The sequence below is a fragment of the Prosopis cineraria genome, unplaced genomic scaffold, assembly GCF_029017545.1.
Source record: "Prosopis cineraria cultivar Desert tree isolate PC_DT_omini unplaced genomic scaffold, ASM2901754v1 PC14, whole genome shotgun sequence".
In the NCBI taxonomy this organism is placed as follows: Eukaryota; Viridiplantae; Streptophyta; class Magnoliopsida; order Fabales; family Fabaceae; genus Prosopis; species Prosopis cineraria.
Window position 1 is genome coordinate 4,256,226 of NW_026555345.1, and position 17,538 is coordinate 4,273,763.

Consider the following 17,538-nt stretch of genomic DNA (forward strand, 5'->3'; position numbering starts at 1 on the left):
ATATTAATAATGAGATTTAAAATATTTATTAAGGATAAAAATGAAAACTTATTAAATTTTGAGATAAAGTTAATAAGATTTAAAATTTTACTTTATTTTGATGGAACATGTTGAAAATAATTTATAATAAAATCAAAAGAAGTATATTTCAAATCTAAGGTCTTTGATTTTGGGACAGTTTCCTTGAAGCGTCAGTAAGTAAGGATGATCAGATGATTAACATCAGTTTTCTGGGTAATTTAATTCGTAACCGCACCAGGCAAAGGCAAAAATCATAAGACATGGCAAAAAGTCACGTCAAACAAACACAAATATATTTTATAAAGATTGATATATACAAATAAAATTAAAATAGGAATATGAAATAAAATGGAACAACGCGTATTGGAGTCTAGCTGTTTTTTCTTTCCTTAACAAAATGTAAACATATGCATTTCACTTTACATTACTCAGCCTTTACATAAATCAAAAGGACATCATTTTCGCTCGTTATGATATTTTAATTATTTGACAACTAGGTTTTTGGACCATTACATTGCAGTTACGTGCAAGGTGTAATTAGTGAAACCAAAGTAGTGGTCCTCTTGTGTCCATAACTCTTTATCTAGAATTATTATTTAATCATAATTTATAAAATAAAAATATAATCAGAAATATAATTAAAAAACTTCTTACATCGTCAATAAAACATTTTAATTTTTTTTTTAATCTGACCTTTTGACTTCTGCCCTCCACGGCAACCCCCACCACCACACACGTCTCAATCTCATTTTTATGATTTTATGATTTTTTTTACCTTCATATCCAAACGCCACTCCAATCCAGTCCTTGCTTTAATTATATCCTTTCATTCTCAGTTCTCTCATCACTTCCTTTCAATCATCATGGAGGTCTGGTTCGTCGTCCTCGTCTCCCTCTCTCTCTGCTTCCTCCTTCGAGCTTTCTTCAACCTTCTCCTCCCTTCTCGCTCTCCTTCTCTTCCTCCCGGTCCTCTCCGTATCCCCATCCTCGGTTCTTTCATTTTCGTCGGAAAATCATTCTCAGAACTCGAACCCATTCTTCGAACTCTTCACGCCAAGTATGGCCCCATGGTCACTCTCCCTATTGGTTCCCGTGTTGCTATATTCATCGCCGATCGCTCTCTCGCCCACCAAGCCCTCGTTCAGAACGGCGCCGTCTTCTCTGACCGCCCCAAGGCCCCCCCTGCCGCCAGGATCATCAACAGTAACCAGCATAATATCAGCTCTGCTTTCTACGGTCCGACGTGGCGCGTGCTCCGTCGTAACCTCACGTCCGAGATGCTCCACCCAACCCGGATCAAATCCTTCTCGGGTGCTCGTAAATGGGTCTTGGACGTGCTTCTCAGTCGCCTCAGGTCGGACTCAGAATCAAGCCAGTCCGTTAAGGTGGTTGACCATCTCCAATATGCTATGTTCTGCTTGCTGGTGTTCATGTGCTTCGGCGAGGGGTTCGATGAGAAACAGGTCAAGGATATTGAATACGTTCAGCGTCGTTTACTTCTGAGCTTCACCAAGTTCAACGTCCTAAATTTATGGCCAAGAGTGACTCGAATATTGTTCCGTAATCGTTGGGAGGAATTACTGCAAATGCTCAAGGACAGAGAAAACGTAATGATTCCACTGATAAGAGACAGAAAGAAAGCCAAGGAAGAGAGGTTGAGCAAATCCAACGAGGACAATAACATGGAAGAACGTAAAAGTACAGTGTCTTACTTGGATACGTTGTTGGATTTGCAGTTGCCTGAGGAGAAGCGCAAGCTTGAAGAATCTGAAATGATTTCTGCCTGTTCGGAGTTTCTAGATGGAGGGACAGATACAACAGCTACAGCATTACAATGGATTCTGGCAAATTTGGTGAAGTACCCACATATTCAACAAAGGCTCGTGGATGAAATAAGAGAAGTGATGGGTGAGAGAGAGGACAAGGAAGTGAAAGAAGAAGATCTGACCAAAATGCCATATCTGAAAGCTGTGATCTTGGAGGGACTTAGGCGTCACCCGCCTGGACACTTTGTGCTGCCACATGCAGTATCAGAAGACGTGGTTTTGAATGATTACTTGGTGCCCAAGAACGGGACTGTAAATTTCATGGTGGCAGAGATGGGGTGGGACCCAAGAGTGTGGGAAAATCCAATGGAGTTCAAGCCAGAGAGGTTCTTGAACAGTGAAGGGAGTGGAAGCGAAGCATTTGATATTACAGGAAGCAAAGAGATAAAGATGATGCCATTTGGGGTAGGAAGAAGGATGTGCCCAGGCTATAATCTGGCAATGCTTCATTTGGAGTATTATGTGGCCAATCTGATTTGGAATTTTGAGTGGAAGGCTCCGACTGATCATGTTGATTTGTCAGAGATACAAGAATTCACAGTCGTAATGAAAAGTCCATTACAGGTACATATATCTCCCAGGCTTTAGATACATCAAATCTAAGTTCATGCATGCTTTTAGTATTTTAATGTTGCGTAAGTAAGATCAGAAGTAAGATGCCGTCAGTAGTCCTTTTAAGTTGGTGCTTTTTATTTAACTAATAAAGAAATATGCAATTGTCATCATATACTATCTTTTAAATACGCTAAAAGAATTTTTTTTTTTCATAGAAGTTATAGAACAGTCATTTGATTTTGATTTTTATACATACTTAGAGATGTTCTTTGGTTTCCGCAAGAGCATATTAATCGTCTGCTGTTGGATCGGAGGGTGTGTGTAATAAATCGGATATAAGAAATACTAGAATTAAAGGTGTTACAGGATTGAGGCGTATATAATAATGAGAGGTTTAGAAGAACATGCTACACAAATAGAGGATCGTCTTAAAAAAAAAAAAAAATTGTAGTGCGTGAAGGGAATCAATGGGCAAATTGGCTGGCAAGATGGAGCTACCTTCAAACGAATATCGTCCAGTTGCTGCATGAACCTCCTTCAGGTTTGTGTGCTGTTGCGGCATAGGGATGTTTTGGGCTGTGTTAACCCACGTTAAATTGTTTAGTTTGTTGTTGTTGTTGGGCTCTTGCGCTGTTTCTTCACAAAAAAGACAAAGAAGATCCTCTAAAACGAAACTATATTGTTTGGTTTAAATTTAATGCGGTAGGTATAAATTTAATATTATTTTATTTTTTATATTTTAATAGTTTATAATTTTAATAGATGCAGAATCTAGAATTAAAAATTACTATCTAACCTTCATTTTGTTAAAAATAAATTAATTTTTAGTTCAAAAATTATCAATTAAAAATTTAAACTTTAAACCATTAATGAAATTATATTTAAGGAAAAATTATATATAGGTTAGATTTATTTATAAATAGTTCTCAAAAATTTTTTAAAAATCATCGTTAAATTCCTTAAAACTTGAGTATAATTTAAAATTAAAATAAAAAGACAAAGCTGCCCTTACTTATTGGGTTACAATGATAAAGATGCCCCTCTCTCTTCACTAAACCTTATGCATGCTGATATGTTCGTTTATGTTTATGATCACTTTGCAGCGTTCTTCTTTCTTCACCACGATGCTCTCTGTCATATTTATACAAGCAACTCCTTCATCGTCACAATCGGATACCAATTATGATTGTTGTTACTTGTCCTTGTTCTTATACTTGCTTTGCATGCCAAATGCCCTATATACATCAACGATTAAGAATTTATTATTTAGTTCAAGTTTAGCTTTTCCAAATTTGAAGCTGTCCTGATAAATTTCATAACCTGAAACAAAAAGTAAACAGCTAGAGTTCAATCCATTTGAATTACAGCGACCTTTCCAATAGATACAATAATTTTAATTTTGATAAATACTCATTTAACCAACATTTCTCCCTCCTGTGCTTAGAAAGCACTTTAGCTATTTCACTGAAATAAAAAAAATATAATAATTAAATTTTTAAATATATCTTAAAATAAAAAATTTTAACTTTATCCCTATTAAAAGTATTAAAAAGAAAGAGATATATAATACTATATGATTAGCCATAAAATTCAATTTATAATAAAAATAAAATTTGAAAAATAATAATAAATAAGACTCCCTATATTTTATAAAAACAGTATGAGCTGTCATTACACCTAGCCATAGAAATTTAACAACTAATATAGCCATCAACATCTGAAACAAATTTACGAAAATGTGTTCAACCCAACCCACCGCCACTCGCTTGCATCTCCATTATATAGCGGCAACACACGCACGCACGCACTCTGACCTGTTCACTGATACTCGCTATCCATCTCAACCACATAATCATGGAGCCCTGGTTCGTCGCCGTTGTTTCCATCATCCTCTGGCTAATCGTCGGAGCTTTCTTCAACCTTCTCTCCCCCTCTCGATCCCCTCCTCTCCCTCCTGGCCCTGCCCGCATTCCCATCATCGGTTCTTCTATTCTTCTACGCAAATTCTCTGAATACGAACCTCTTTTTCTAAATCTACGTGCCAAGTACTTTCCCATCTTCACTCTCCCCGTCGGCTCTCGTCCTGCGATATTCATTGCCGATCGTTCTCTAGCCCACCAAGCCCTCATTCGAAACGGAGCCATCTTCTCTAGCCGTCCCAAGTCCCTCTCCGGCGCTAAGATCATCAACAGGAACCCCCACAACATCAACACTGCTCCCCGCGGCCCAACATGGCGCGTGCTCCGTCGCAACCTCACTTCCAAGTTGCTTCATCCGACCCGGATCAAGGCATTCTCGGGTACCAGAAAATGGGTTCTGGACGCGCTCCTCAATCGCCTCAAGTCTCATTCGGAATCAAGCAAGACCATTAAGGTGATTGATCATCTCCACTACGCTATGTTCGGCTTGCTGGTGTTCATGTGCTTCGGTGAGAGGTTAGACGACAAGCAAATCAGTGATATCGAATATGTTTTGCGTCGTATAGTTTTGAACTTCAACAGATTCACTTTGCTGAATTTGTGGCCGAGGGTTACCCGAATATTGTTCCGCAAGCATTGGGAGGAATTGTTCCAAATTCTTAAGGAACGAAAAGATGTGTTGATTCCGCTAATAAGAGCAGGAAAGAAAGCCAAGGAAGAGAAGCTGACCAAAAGAGATGAAGTTAGAGTGTCATATGTGGATACATTGTTGGACTTGCAGTTGCCAGAGGAGAAACGCAAGCTTGAGGAAGGTGAACTCGTTTCTCTGTGTTCTGAGTTTCTGAACGCAGGGACGGACACCACGGCCACGTCACTGCACTGGATTATGGCAAACTTGGTGAAGCATCCACGCATCCAACAAAGGCTTGCGGAGGAAATAAGAGACGTGGTGGGCGAGAGAGAAGACAAGGAAGTGAAAGAGGAAGACTTGACGAGAATGCCATATCTGAAAGCTGTGATTTTGGAAGGATTAAGGCGTCACCCACCTGGGCATCTTGTGCTACCACACGCAGCGACGGAGGATGTGGTTTGAATGGCTACTTGGTGCCCAAGAATGGGATTGTGACGTTCATGGTGGCGGAGATGGGATGGGATCCAAAAGAGTCGGAAAATCCCATGGAATTCAAGCCAGAGAGGTTCCTGAGCAGTGAAACTGTTGAAGGTGAAGCATTATTTGACCTAACGGGAAGCAAAGAGATAAAGATGATGCCTTTTGGGGTAGGAAGAAGGATGTGCCCGGCCTATGAATTGTCTCTGCTTCATTTGGAGTGCTTTGTGGCCAATCTGGTTTGGAATTTCGAGTGGAAGAAGCCTGCAAATATTGGTGACGTTGATATGTCTGAAAAACTGGAGTTCACTACGGTAATGAAAAATCCATTACAGGTTCATATATCTACCAGGCTGTAAACCTTGTCGCGCGGAACGTTTATGCTTTATGGCGTTATGGGACTCGCATCAGTGTAATGAATTTCGACCGCAAATTTAAAGCATTATTTTATTTTATATTTATTAAAATTAAAATTTATGAAAATTATAAAATAATTTTAATAAAAAAATTTTCTTTTCAAGCTGGTCTAAATTTAATTTAAAAAGTTTAGATTTAATCTGGTCTAATATTAAAATTTTTATAATTATTATATATTAACTATTTAAATGCACTCTGCACAATTCAAATTAACACAAAATTAAATATAAATTGTACAGAGTACATCTAGATAGTAAATATATAATAATTATAAAAATTTTAATATTAAATTAAACTCTCTAAATTAAATATAAATTATATTAAAAATAAAAATTTTAAAATTATTTTATAATTTTGATTTTAAAAAATATATAATAAAATAATATTTTAAATCTGAACCATTTAAATTAAAATTTAAATGGTCTAAATCTCATTACACTAATGAGTATCGAAGATGAGCCGAATTAATATAATGCATCTCATTATGTTGAATAAATATAGCATCAATATTTTTGTTCAAAATAAATATATACCATCAATATTGTGCCCAATATTGGTAGATGCCTCAACTTTTCTTTTCTTTTTTCCCCCTAATAGATTGGCAACCAAAGCTAGAAAAAGAACTAACACGCAGGGAAATTAACTAGCCTCTACAACGTGCCTATAGCAGTTAGGAGGAATAACAGGGATAAAAATTGCTGTCGCGGTTGGTGTGGAAATTCTCCACCTCTCCATCTCTAAAGATGAGTTCACTAATGATATTTTCATTTTTTTCTCCCAGATCTGCGCTTGATTTCTCTATGTTATAAATAGAAAGGATAATAAAAATTTTAATTACTTCAATTTATTTTTTACTGATTTGACTCTTTAAGTTTGTTTCAGTTATAAAGATCATTATTATTTAAGAAGAAGGTGACGCTATTCTTTATAAAATTTGCTAACACAAAAAATGAAATATTGATGGTAACAATGTAAATTAATAAAAAATATAATTATTTGGATAAAAAAAGACTAAAAAAATTTCAAGAAAGAAAAAAAATTTAGCATAAACGGACTAAATTAATTAAAATTAAACTGATTTATGAAATATTTTATTTTTATTTAATTACATATACATATCAAGTCATTAACATATTTTACAGGTTAGATTAATTTAAAAGTCAATTTTTATTTTAAAACTTAAATAACTAACATGATTATTTAAAAAAAATACAAGAGATTAAATTGATAAAAATTACATTTAGGAGATCAAATTAATAACCAAGATAAATTTAAATCTAAAAGTTTTATTACCCTGTGAGTGGACTATAACAGTTTGTTATGAAATATAAATATAAATAGTTGACAGTAGATGACGTTTTCATTCTCATGAGCAGAAGCAATGAAACATGATATGATTTAGTGATTTAGCAACAGGAACTTGTTTCTTATAATATAATAAATTAATATTTAAATATTTATTAAAAAAGTATTTATATTTAATATCTAATCATCTTTAAATAAAATTATTTTTAATAAAAAATACTTATGAGTAATTAAAAAAAAGTTCATGCAAGGCATGTGGCTTTAATTGTTAGGAAATTAAATGAATTCTTAAATATTACTAAAGAAACAAATACAAAAATTGAAGAATTCATCATTACATACTTATGTATTTTTAAATTAAATTTCTTATGTAACATCTCAATTTAAATTTTAATAATTAATTTGGGTTAATAGAAATTTTGAAAAATATTTAGAGGTAAGTAAATTAGTAAAAAATGATCATTAAATCTAACTTAGGATATAATTCTAAATAAAAAATAAAAAAAATAAAAAAAATAAAAAAATTATTAAATTATTAAATTATTATAATAAAAAAAAGAAAAAGAAAAGGAATTAAAAAAAAGGAAGAAGAAGAAGAAAACCAGTTGCTTTCGGCGCCACGTCATGATTACATAAAATAATTAAAAAAAAGGGAGAGAGAGGAAAGAAGAAATAATAAAAAAAAAAGATGTGGGACCCACTGAATTTTTATAAAACTCACCCGTTTCCTTTCATTTCTTCATTCTTTCCTTCGTGCGCGAGCTGAGGCAGAGTAAGCGTGAGTCGCTGGTGTGGGAGATCTGAGTTTTTAAGGTAAGAGTTTTTAATAGGATATTTAGGGTGTGATTTTAAGCTTTTCAAGACTAAGTAAATGTTCTAAAAAATTTTCTTAGTCATCCTTTCTCTTTGGTTTCTGATTTTGTGGTGGTAGAAAATTTAAGATCTGGAAGAGGGATGAATTTATGTTGAATAAATATGATTTTTGATGTTGTCAGTAGTATAATAAATGTTTTAGAGTATAAATTTGTTGATGATCTTTGAATTTGTGGTTTATGGATCAAATTCTAAACTAGATCTGAAAATATATGTTGATTTATTGAGGTTTATATGATTATTTGGGATGAGAAATGAATTATTATGGTTATAGGATTATGATTCTAAGCTAGAGACTCAATTTTTAATTTTTGGGTATTTTAGGTACGAATTTATGAAATAAAAAGAAAATTTTGATAATAGAAATTAATTTAGAAGTTGATTTTTAGATTATTAATGTTTATTGATAATTAAAAGAGGAGTTAAAAATTTTACTTAATAGTATTAACTATAGATTTGTATTAAGATTGAGATTAGGAATTATGTTATATTTTTAATTCTATTATTAGAATTATTTTATTAGTTTCAAAAATTAAAACTAATATTTATAAATAATATGTTATTTGTAGATTGTATTACTGGTGAAAATTGTGGTGAGAGAGAAATTTTAAGGAATAATTTATTGAAAAAACCACAAAGTAACCATGCTTTTAATTTGTGATTTGTGTTACTTCATGTTAATTGGGTGATTATTGAGAAAATTATAAATTTTTTTAATATTATATAATTTTGCAATATTATTATGAATTTATTTGATTATTGTGGGAGGTGTTGGGAGACTTGCTATTGTTGTTGTATTTATGTGCCACGTGGTACGCCCCTATTGGAGCTCAATAGGTGGTTTGTAAGGGCTCGGGCTAATCTACCTTTGGCCAGGTAATTTAGCACCGAGTGAGGGCTACGGCTCAAGGTTAATGGAGGGATATAAGGATGATTGTTTGTGTGTATTGTAATATTTCATATATTTGTTGGAATTATATTATTTTTAATTCTCACTTAGTAAGCACACACTTAACTGTTTGTATACACTATCATAAATTGAATTTGGTTACTGGGACTTTTGAGTCTCATTAAGTGGTTAACAATTTTCAGGAGAAGAACCACGAGTGACACGTGGAGGAGTCCCAGAGGCTTAGTGGTATAAATCCACTGTCTCTTTTGAGTATTTAATTTATAATTTATAATGTGTTATATTGCCAATATTAGGGCTTTTTGTTTATTGTCAATTATATGAATATATAAATGTAATCATGCCTTTCAAACTATTTCTATTTTTGGTACAATTTGGATGACTGTAATTTTAATATTTGGTTTACTTTGGATTGGTTAAAATGGCATGATTATAAGGCCAAATAACTGACTTGTGTTGAAAATTGACTAAATTGTTTATTTTACTTGTTGGGAGTATAAGGATGGACATATGTGATTTAGTTTACTTGTTGGAAGTATAAGGATGGACAAATGTGATTTAGCCTAATGGCATGTGGGAGGTAAAAATTTATTTGAAATGTTATAGTGTGTGAGTTGAAGCCAATTATAAAATATTTTATATTAAAATTATTAATATAAAAATGTGTTGGGTGGCTGTAACCCAACTATGGTTGAATTAAATTATTTTTAAAAAAAAAATTTTGGTGTGTTACATCTTACCCTTGTTTTATTGTAGCTAAACACAAAATAATTTCTGTCTTTTATAAAATTGTACACGATAAATCACTTTTCATAACATCTCCACCACCACATTTTTTTAAACTTATAAAATATTTATCTGATCTTATTTATAAATTATTTTTAATATGTTTCACTAAAAATAAAGAAAACCTTATATATACATTTTAATAATATATTTTTTCTCTTCAACATTTAATAAAGGGTAAAAAAAATTTGTAGTAAAAATTTAATGATGTGATCTATAAGTATAATAAAAAATATTTTTTTATCTTATAAATAAAATAGATGAGAGTAAGTGAATTTTATATAATTTACAGACTTTATGAAAAAACAAGAGAATATTTCCCCAACATGTGGAGAGATCCACCCGTTGCTTTCACAGGGAAGATATTAATTAATGTTGATGAGACCTACTTCTTTTATTTAAAAATATAAAATATTTTTTAAATAGTTAGATATTTAAAAATATAAGATATTTTTAGTTTTTTAAAATATTTATTTTGTATATATCTTGAAATTTTATACTTAGTATCATGTTTTGAGATAATATGTTAATATCTTCAACCATATGCTACCCTTCTTTCATAATATGCAAACACCTTTTAATGAAATGTAATTGACTTTCAAACATTCAAATATACCATGTCTTAAAAATTTACACCTTACTTGATATGTTGACACCAAAAGACTTTGTTAAATATATTGACATTGAAGGACTTTATTTTACATATTGATTCCAAATTATTGATAGCAAGTGACATTGTGCAACATATTGATAGCGAATGACTTTTTCCAACTTTTTTTTTAATCATAAGGGCAATCTAGTTATTTGAAAATTCAAATTCATTCTAGCGAAGAACCTCATATTAGAAAAGTTTTTAGGTTCATCTCCACAATTAAATTTGTAGTGAGCCTTTATATATATATATATATATATATTAATTTTTCCTAAGGAAAATTAATTTACATACTGGTAACTTAATATTTTGTTATCATTCAACATCTTTTAAAGGTGAGACCTCAACTCAAATAATAAGTGTTAAATCAATAACTAAAATGAATTTAAAAGGGACAAATTAATAAAAAATAAATTTAAAAACCAAATTGTTAACCAAAAAATAAGTGATTAAAAAGTTTCATTATTTCCGTGTAAAGCTTTTTCATTTTATGAAAACAATTTAAGAATCGAAAGTCTCGTTTTGAGAAAATGACAAATAATTATTTTTAAAATAAAAAATAATAATTTAATTCTACAAAATATGATATTATACAAAGACAATTTAAGAATTAAAAGTTTTATTTTGGAAAAATGATAAATAAATTTCTCTGAAAAAGGGAAATGACAATTTACTCTTATAAAATGTGATATTTTTTTTTTAACTTCTAAGCAACCTAATTATTATTAAGATTTTGATTAAATGACAATTAAAAAGCTTTGTTTTTATAAAATGAAAATGAAAGGAAAAATGATAAATAAATCTTTTCAAAATAAAAAAATAACAATTTAATCCAGCAAAATATAATAATGCTTTCTAAATTTTAAGAGATCAAATTATTATTAAAAATTTTGATGAAATAATAAAAATACCTATTAATTTTAAAAAATACAAATTTGTTTCACAACTGAAATGAATTTAAAAGGAAAAAATTAATAAAAATTAATTTAAGTAAAGTTCTTCATACTTGTGGAATTAATACAAAATATACAATTGACAAAAAACATGCAGTTGATATCATCTTTATCTTCTCCAGAATGTGAAAAAGTACATAAATTCTCACAATGGTTATTAGATGTTAGAGATGGGAAGGTTGGACAATTAGATGATGGCATTGTAAATATTGAAATCCTGACAGAGATATTGATTACTTCATACAAGGATCTTTTGGCTGCAATTGTCTCATCCACATATTCAGAATTATTGGAAAATTTTCCAAACACAACATACTTTAATGATTGGGCAATCCTTGCACCAATCTAGAGTGCATTAACCAAATAAATGAATTCATGTGTGATATTTTACCTGGTGAAGTAGAAGAATATTTTAGTTACGGTTCTGTTTGCAGATCATCATAAGACAGTGACTCATTTGAGAATCTTTACACTATTGAGTTTCTTAACACAATTACTAGTTTTGGCCTTCCTCCTCATAAACTTACACTCAAGATTGGTGCACCAGTAATGCTTTTTAGAAATGTTGACCAAGCGTCAGAAGTATATAATGGTACAAGATTGCAGATTACAAAGCTTGGCAAATGTATAATTACTCAAGCCCAAATCAAAAGGTTCTTATACATAGGATGAATATGAATCCTTCTGAACGCATGCAAAAAAATAGTTTCCAATCATTTTTTCTTTCGCAATGACTATAAACAAAAGTTAAGGTCAATCATTATATAATGTTGGTCCTTATTTGCTAAGATTAATTTTTACACATGGTGAACTGTATGTTGTACTTTCTAAAATTAGAAGCATAGATGGCTTGAGAATATTAATTCACGACAGTGATACGCAAGGCAAGACAACCACTATCAATGTGATTTTTTATAAGATTTTTCAAAATCTCCAAATTACGAATGTATGGTTTATTTATGAATAATTTTTTTAAACTATGATATGCAGTGAACTATGACTTTTTTATTGATTTTTTTTTGACAAATACATACGCTTTTGAAAAATAATATCTTATTTCATTTCTTAACACATTGCATATATTATAGTTACATTTATATGATTTATACTATTATTTTTTAAATTTAATTATTTTTATTTTGATCAATTCGTGCATCACACGGGGTTGTGGTTAGTTTTATTTTATAGAAAGAACCAGACAGGCACGCTATCCATTTATCTTTTCACGACCGGACTAGCTGTGCGTCCTCCGCTTCTTGGATATGCCTTGATAATTTTTGTTCACTCGCATATACACTCTATCCGTCTCTGTCTGTACCATATCATTGAATGAACGACCGGTCATGGAGGCTTGGTTCGTCGCCATCGTTTCCCTCCTTCTCTGTCTTCTCCTCAGAGCTTTCTTCAACCTTCTCTTCCCCTCTCGCTCCCCTCCTCTTCCTCCTGGCCCTCCCCGTCTTCCCATCATCGGTTCTTCGATTCTTCTCCGCAAATCATTCTCCGAGCTCGAACCTCTTCTCCTAAACCTTCGTGCCAAGTACGGACCCATCTTCACTCTCCCCCTCGGCTTTCGTCCTCCTATATTCATCGCCGATCGTTCTCTCGCCCACCAGGCCCTCGTTCAAAACGGCGCCGTCTTCTCTAGCCGCCCCAAGTCCCTTCCCTCCGCTAGGGTCATCAACTGCAACCAACATACCATCAACTCTGCTCCCTACGGCCCAACATGGCGTGTGCTTCGTCGCAACCTCACTTCCGAGATGCTTCACCCGACCCGGATCAAAGCCTTCTCGGGTACCCGAAAATGGGTTCTGGACGAGCTCCTCAATCGCCTCAGGTCTGATTCGGAATCAAGCAAGTCCATTAAGGTGATTGATCATCTCCACTACGCTATGTTCTGCTTGCTGGTATTCATGTGCTTCGGTGAGAGGGTAGGCGACAAGCAAATCAAAGATATCGAATATGTTGAGCGTCGTTTACTTACGAGCTTCACAAGATTCAATATGCTAAATTTCTGGCCCAGTGTTACCCGAATCTTGTTCCACAAGCGTTGGGAGGAATTGTTCCAAATTCTCACGGAACGAAAAGATGTGTTGATTCCGCTAATAAGAGCGAGAAAGAAAGCCAAGGAAGAGAAGATGAGCAGAACTGATGGGGAGGACAATAACAACAGAGATGAAGTTACAGTATCATACGTGGATACATTGTTGGATTTGCAGTTGCCAGAGGAGAAGCGCAAGCTTGAAGAAGGTGAACTCGTTTCTCTGTGTTCTGAGTTTCTCAATGCAGGGACGGACACGACGGCGACGGCTTTGCAGTGGATTATGGCAAACCTGGTGAAGTATCCACATATGCAACAAAGGCTTGTAGAGGAAATAAGAGACGTGGTGGGTGAGAGGGAGGACAAGGAAGTGAAAGAGGAAGACTTGATGAGATTGCCATATCTGAAGGCTGTGATTTTGGAAGGATTAAGGCGTCATCCACCTGGACATTTTCTGCTACCTCACGCAGTGACAGAGGATGTGGTTTTGAATGGTTACTTAGTGCCTAAGAATGGGAGTGTAAATGTCATGGTGGCGGAGATGGGATGGGATCCAAAAGAGTGGGAAAATCCAATGGAATTCAAGCCAGAGAGGTTCCTGAACAGTGAAAAAGATGGAGGTGAAGTATTCGATATTACGGGAAGGAAAGAGATAAAGATGATGCCTTTTGGGGTAGGAAGAAGGATATGTCCTGGTTATAATTTGGCACTGCTTCATTTGGAGTACTTTGTAGCTAATCTAGTTTGGAATTTTGAGTGGAAGCCAGCAGCTGCAAATGGTGATGTTGATCTATCAGAGAAACATGTATTCACCATTGTAATGAAAAATCCATTGCAAGTTCATATATCTCCGAGGATTTAACCCTATCGAGTGGAATTTTCATGTCTCTTGAGGAATATGGTTTCCCCTGCTTTCTAGGGTCCTATGATTAATATTAATGCATCTGAACATGTGGCATGAATACTGTCAATAGATCTCAAATTGTGGTTGATTAGGTGACCTTAGTTTTTGGATTCAAACATTGTATTAGGGTCTCTATTTTTCACACAACATACTTGCAGATGTGTGCTTGAATTTCTCTCCCGATATAAATGGAGTATAATAGTATATTATCGGAGATAAACATGAGAACAAAATTTCTAGTTTAATTCGCTGTTGCTCTTTATGTATTAATATACAGAAAAGGAATCGTGGTTTACTTCGAGGAATATCGTTCTTTTCCCCACTAGATGCTTTTATTCTTGCGTGTTATGAGTGACATGTTAGGTCCCATATCGAAGGTACTTGAAGAGGGTCTTCACTATATAAGTGAGTGTCCTGCATATTTTAATAGGTTAGTTTTTTAAAAAGAGAATAATGGCTCCATCATAAAGTGATACTCATGACGTGTCACAAACTATACATGAAATTTTTACTTTATACGGCTTCTCGTTCAATTCTTTCAAAGTCATTGGATCTTTTTCCTCATTCGAGAATCTCCCTCCTTCTTCCACTCCGTCTCGAAGAGTAACTAGGACCAATTTAGTCACATTTTCATGTTCCAATTGAACACTTTTCTTTTTGATTATTCTCAAAGGAGAATATTATTCTTTTTACCAAACATATGTGGATTCAATCACGATTTTCTAATAAAAACAAGAAATCTTTCTCGATCAATCCTTTTGCCCCTCATTCTTCAAGAATCAATTGGAATCTGGACTCTTCTACTTCATTTTTATTTTTTTCATTATTTTTCTTTTTTGATTTCTTTTTTATTTCCTTCCATCATTCCTTAAGTCCCATAGGATTGATCCTATAGAATCTGACCCATTTTCCAATTGAGCGAAAGGTACGAAATAAATAAGATTGATTTTTCGATCAAAAGTACTATGTGAAATCTTCAATTTTTCCTTATATCAACGGTACTTGGAGAGGGTCTCGCTTATATAAGCGGATGCATTATATACCTTAATGAGCTAGCTTTTTTCAAAATTATCAATGCTTTGAAATTAGTGATTAAGGACTTTACAATCTTTTCATCTTATTTTCATGTTTATAATTTGTTAGGACATGCTCAATGCTTAATCCACGGCCATGAAATTGCGCCAATCCTTGCCAGCGTGTTAAGTTAGACTAAAGAAAATTGCTTTCCTAACATCACAAATGCTTCTGCAGTAATATTTTGGAAACCTCACACACCCGTAAGCTCCAATATTAGCATTGATAATATTGGTGGAGACCCAACGTCTTACCCCAAATGCAAATACAATTTCCAGATTAATATACCTTGAGCTAAGTAGGTGAAAGAATTCATCTCTTGAAATTATCCTGAACGCACCAAAAATTTAATTAACTAGATTTTGCTACCCGTGCCTATATCAAATTAAATATCACACTTTATAATTTTTTGATTGACGCTATATTAGTTGTGATGTCATCAGTTTGTTACATAATAGAAAGCATTCCTAACCAAAAAAAAAAAAAAATCTTATCTATTCTCAACCTCCATAATAATAAAGAAATGTGAATCCATTACTACAACTTAATGGAATCAAGATAAAAGGGATGCCAATTAGAACGTGGTTGCTCTTCTACTAATATTTTTATGATCATGCATCAAAATCTATAGCCCATCCATGTTTCTTACCTTGACAATACCACATATCATACTTTTACTTCCCCGTGCAATACAACAAAAGATTATTTATATATAAATGTTGATAAAATATAATGATTAATTCATAGATAATCTGTTAATTGCAAGATTTGTTTGTTTTCTTACCTTTTATGCAAGGAAATTGTAATTGTTAACTATCTATTTATGATATTATGTTCTACAATTTTTTATTTTAAATGTAATGTCTTCATCTATCACGTGCACATATTTTAAATTTATATATAATGCCTCCACGATATAATTTTATGGACTTCACATCCTTTTTATACTAAAACAACTATTTTTTTTTAAACAAACAACTATTGTTATTTTGAATGTAGCTAACTTTTACTCTCTACCCCAAGAGATTACAAGTAACGTCTAATTGAATTATGTATAAATTAATCTACTTAAAAATTATATAAAATGAAGATCAGAATTATGATAGAATGTTTTGCACAAAAGTTCTATGAAAGGAAGATTTTAACATTGGTTATAGTCAACTTGCAATGATTTCTCATAAGTACAAGTAACTTATAGGATCACATACTTGTTTTCTTCTTTCTAGTATGATAATTAAGATTTTGTAATGCTCGACTTGTTTCCTCATAGTAAATATTGAATTGAATTTTATATTGAAATTGGGCCAAATTTAAAATGAGTTATGCTCAATAATTGTAAATGAAAAATAAAATTTTACATATACCAACTGTGTAACTCAGGTTAAAATTACTTGAACATTGTATTAAAAAAATTACTTGCATAGAAATTAGTATAAACATGTAAACTCATTGCAATTTTCAACATCTCATTCAATGTGCATTAGAATAAGATGCCACAAAACAAATGTGTCATGCAACACCATGAGTGCTCCTGTCGAACAAAAAAAAACTCACATATTCAATGATGCAAAAGAAAAGCAAATTTGCATTTCTCGCAAAGTAAAAGAAGAACAATCCTTACTATAATACTGTAAATTTATTACAATACTTTTTTATACAAAGGAAAGCAAAAATGAAAAACCACAAAATTAACTTAAACTATCAGCACCAAAAAAACCTTCAATGGAGTTCCCAACATTATCACCGCTAGAAAAATGAAATTTGTTAAATACAATTTTTAATTGCTAAATTACATTTTAGCGAATTCGTACTTAAAAAAAGACTCATTAAATTTAATGAGAAATTGTATTTTTCTTGCTAATTAATAAGGGACTCGATCCCTCATTAAAAATTAGCAAGGAATCAAATTCCTCGCTAAACCCCTCATTAATACTATTCAAAATTTAATAACTTTAGTAAGGAATTAATCTCTCTCTAAATGTATCTATATTTAAAAATGGTAATGCTACATTACCTGTCATGTGTATGTCAACTTGTGACATATCACCAATAATCTCGTGCCTTGTCAAAGCCATGTCACCTATCATCTTGTATCTCATCACTCACCACGTGTGCGATAATTCATAATATGCTATTATTCACCTTGTGCCATATCATTTGCTCCTTATCATGTCACATATTTATTATGTTTATGCCA

The 17,538-nt window shown here is 32.6% G+C and overlaps 2 protein-coding genes and 1 pseudogene across 4 annotated transcripts; all 3 read left to right on the plus strand.

The window, feature by feature from the left end:
* The first annotated feature begins 846 nt into the window (after nucleotides 1-846).
* LOC129292887 (cytochrome P450 89A2-like) lies at nucleotides 847-9,266 on the plus strand. Of its 3 annotated transcripts, none has more exons than XM_054930564.1 (2): nucleotides 847-2,411; nucleotides 3,506-3,854. In XM_054930564.1, the coding sequence occupies exons 1-2, from the start codon at nucleotides 885-887 to the stop codon at nucleotides 3,707-3,709; spliced, it is 1,731 nt and encodes a 576-aa protein (XP_054786539.1). In that variant the 5' UTR covers nucleotides 847-884; the 3' UTR covers nucleotides 3,710-3,854. The 3 variants fall into 3 exon arrangements, with proteins under 3 accessions (XP_054786539.1, XP_054786540.1, XP_054786541.1); XM_054930565.1 differs by lacking the exon at nucleotides 3,506-3,854 and adding an exon at nucleotides 2,854-3,125 and having other exon boundaries at nucleotides 848-2,411; XM_054930566.1 differs by lacking the exon at nucleotides 3,506-3,854 and adding an exon at nucleotides 9,117-9,266 and having other exon boundaries at nucleotides 849-2,411.
* Nucleotides 4,252-5,949, plus strand: LOC129292888 (cytochrome P450 89A2-like; annotated as a pseudogene).
* Nucleotides 9,267-12,566: 3,300 nt separating the features above from the next.
* On the plus strand, nucleotides 12,567-14,572 carry LOC129292540 (cytochrome P450 89A2-like). The gene has a single exon (XM_054930101.1). It carries the CDS (start codon nucleotides 12,669-12,671, stop codon nucleotides 14,223-14,225), a length of 1,557 nt encoding a protein of 518 aa, XP_054786076.1. The 5' UTR covers nucleotides 12,567-12,668; the 3' UTR covers nucleotides 14,226-14,572.
* Nucleotides 14,573-17,538: the final 2,966 nt, after the last annotated feature.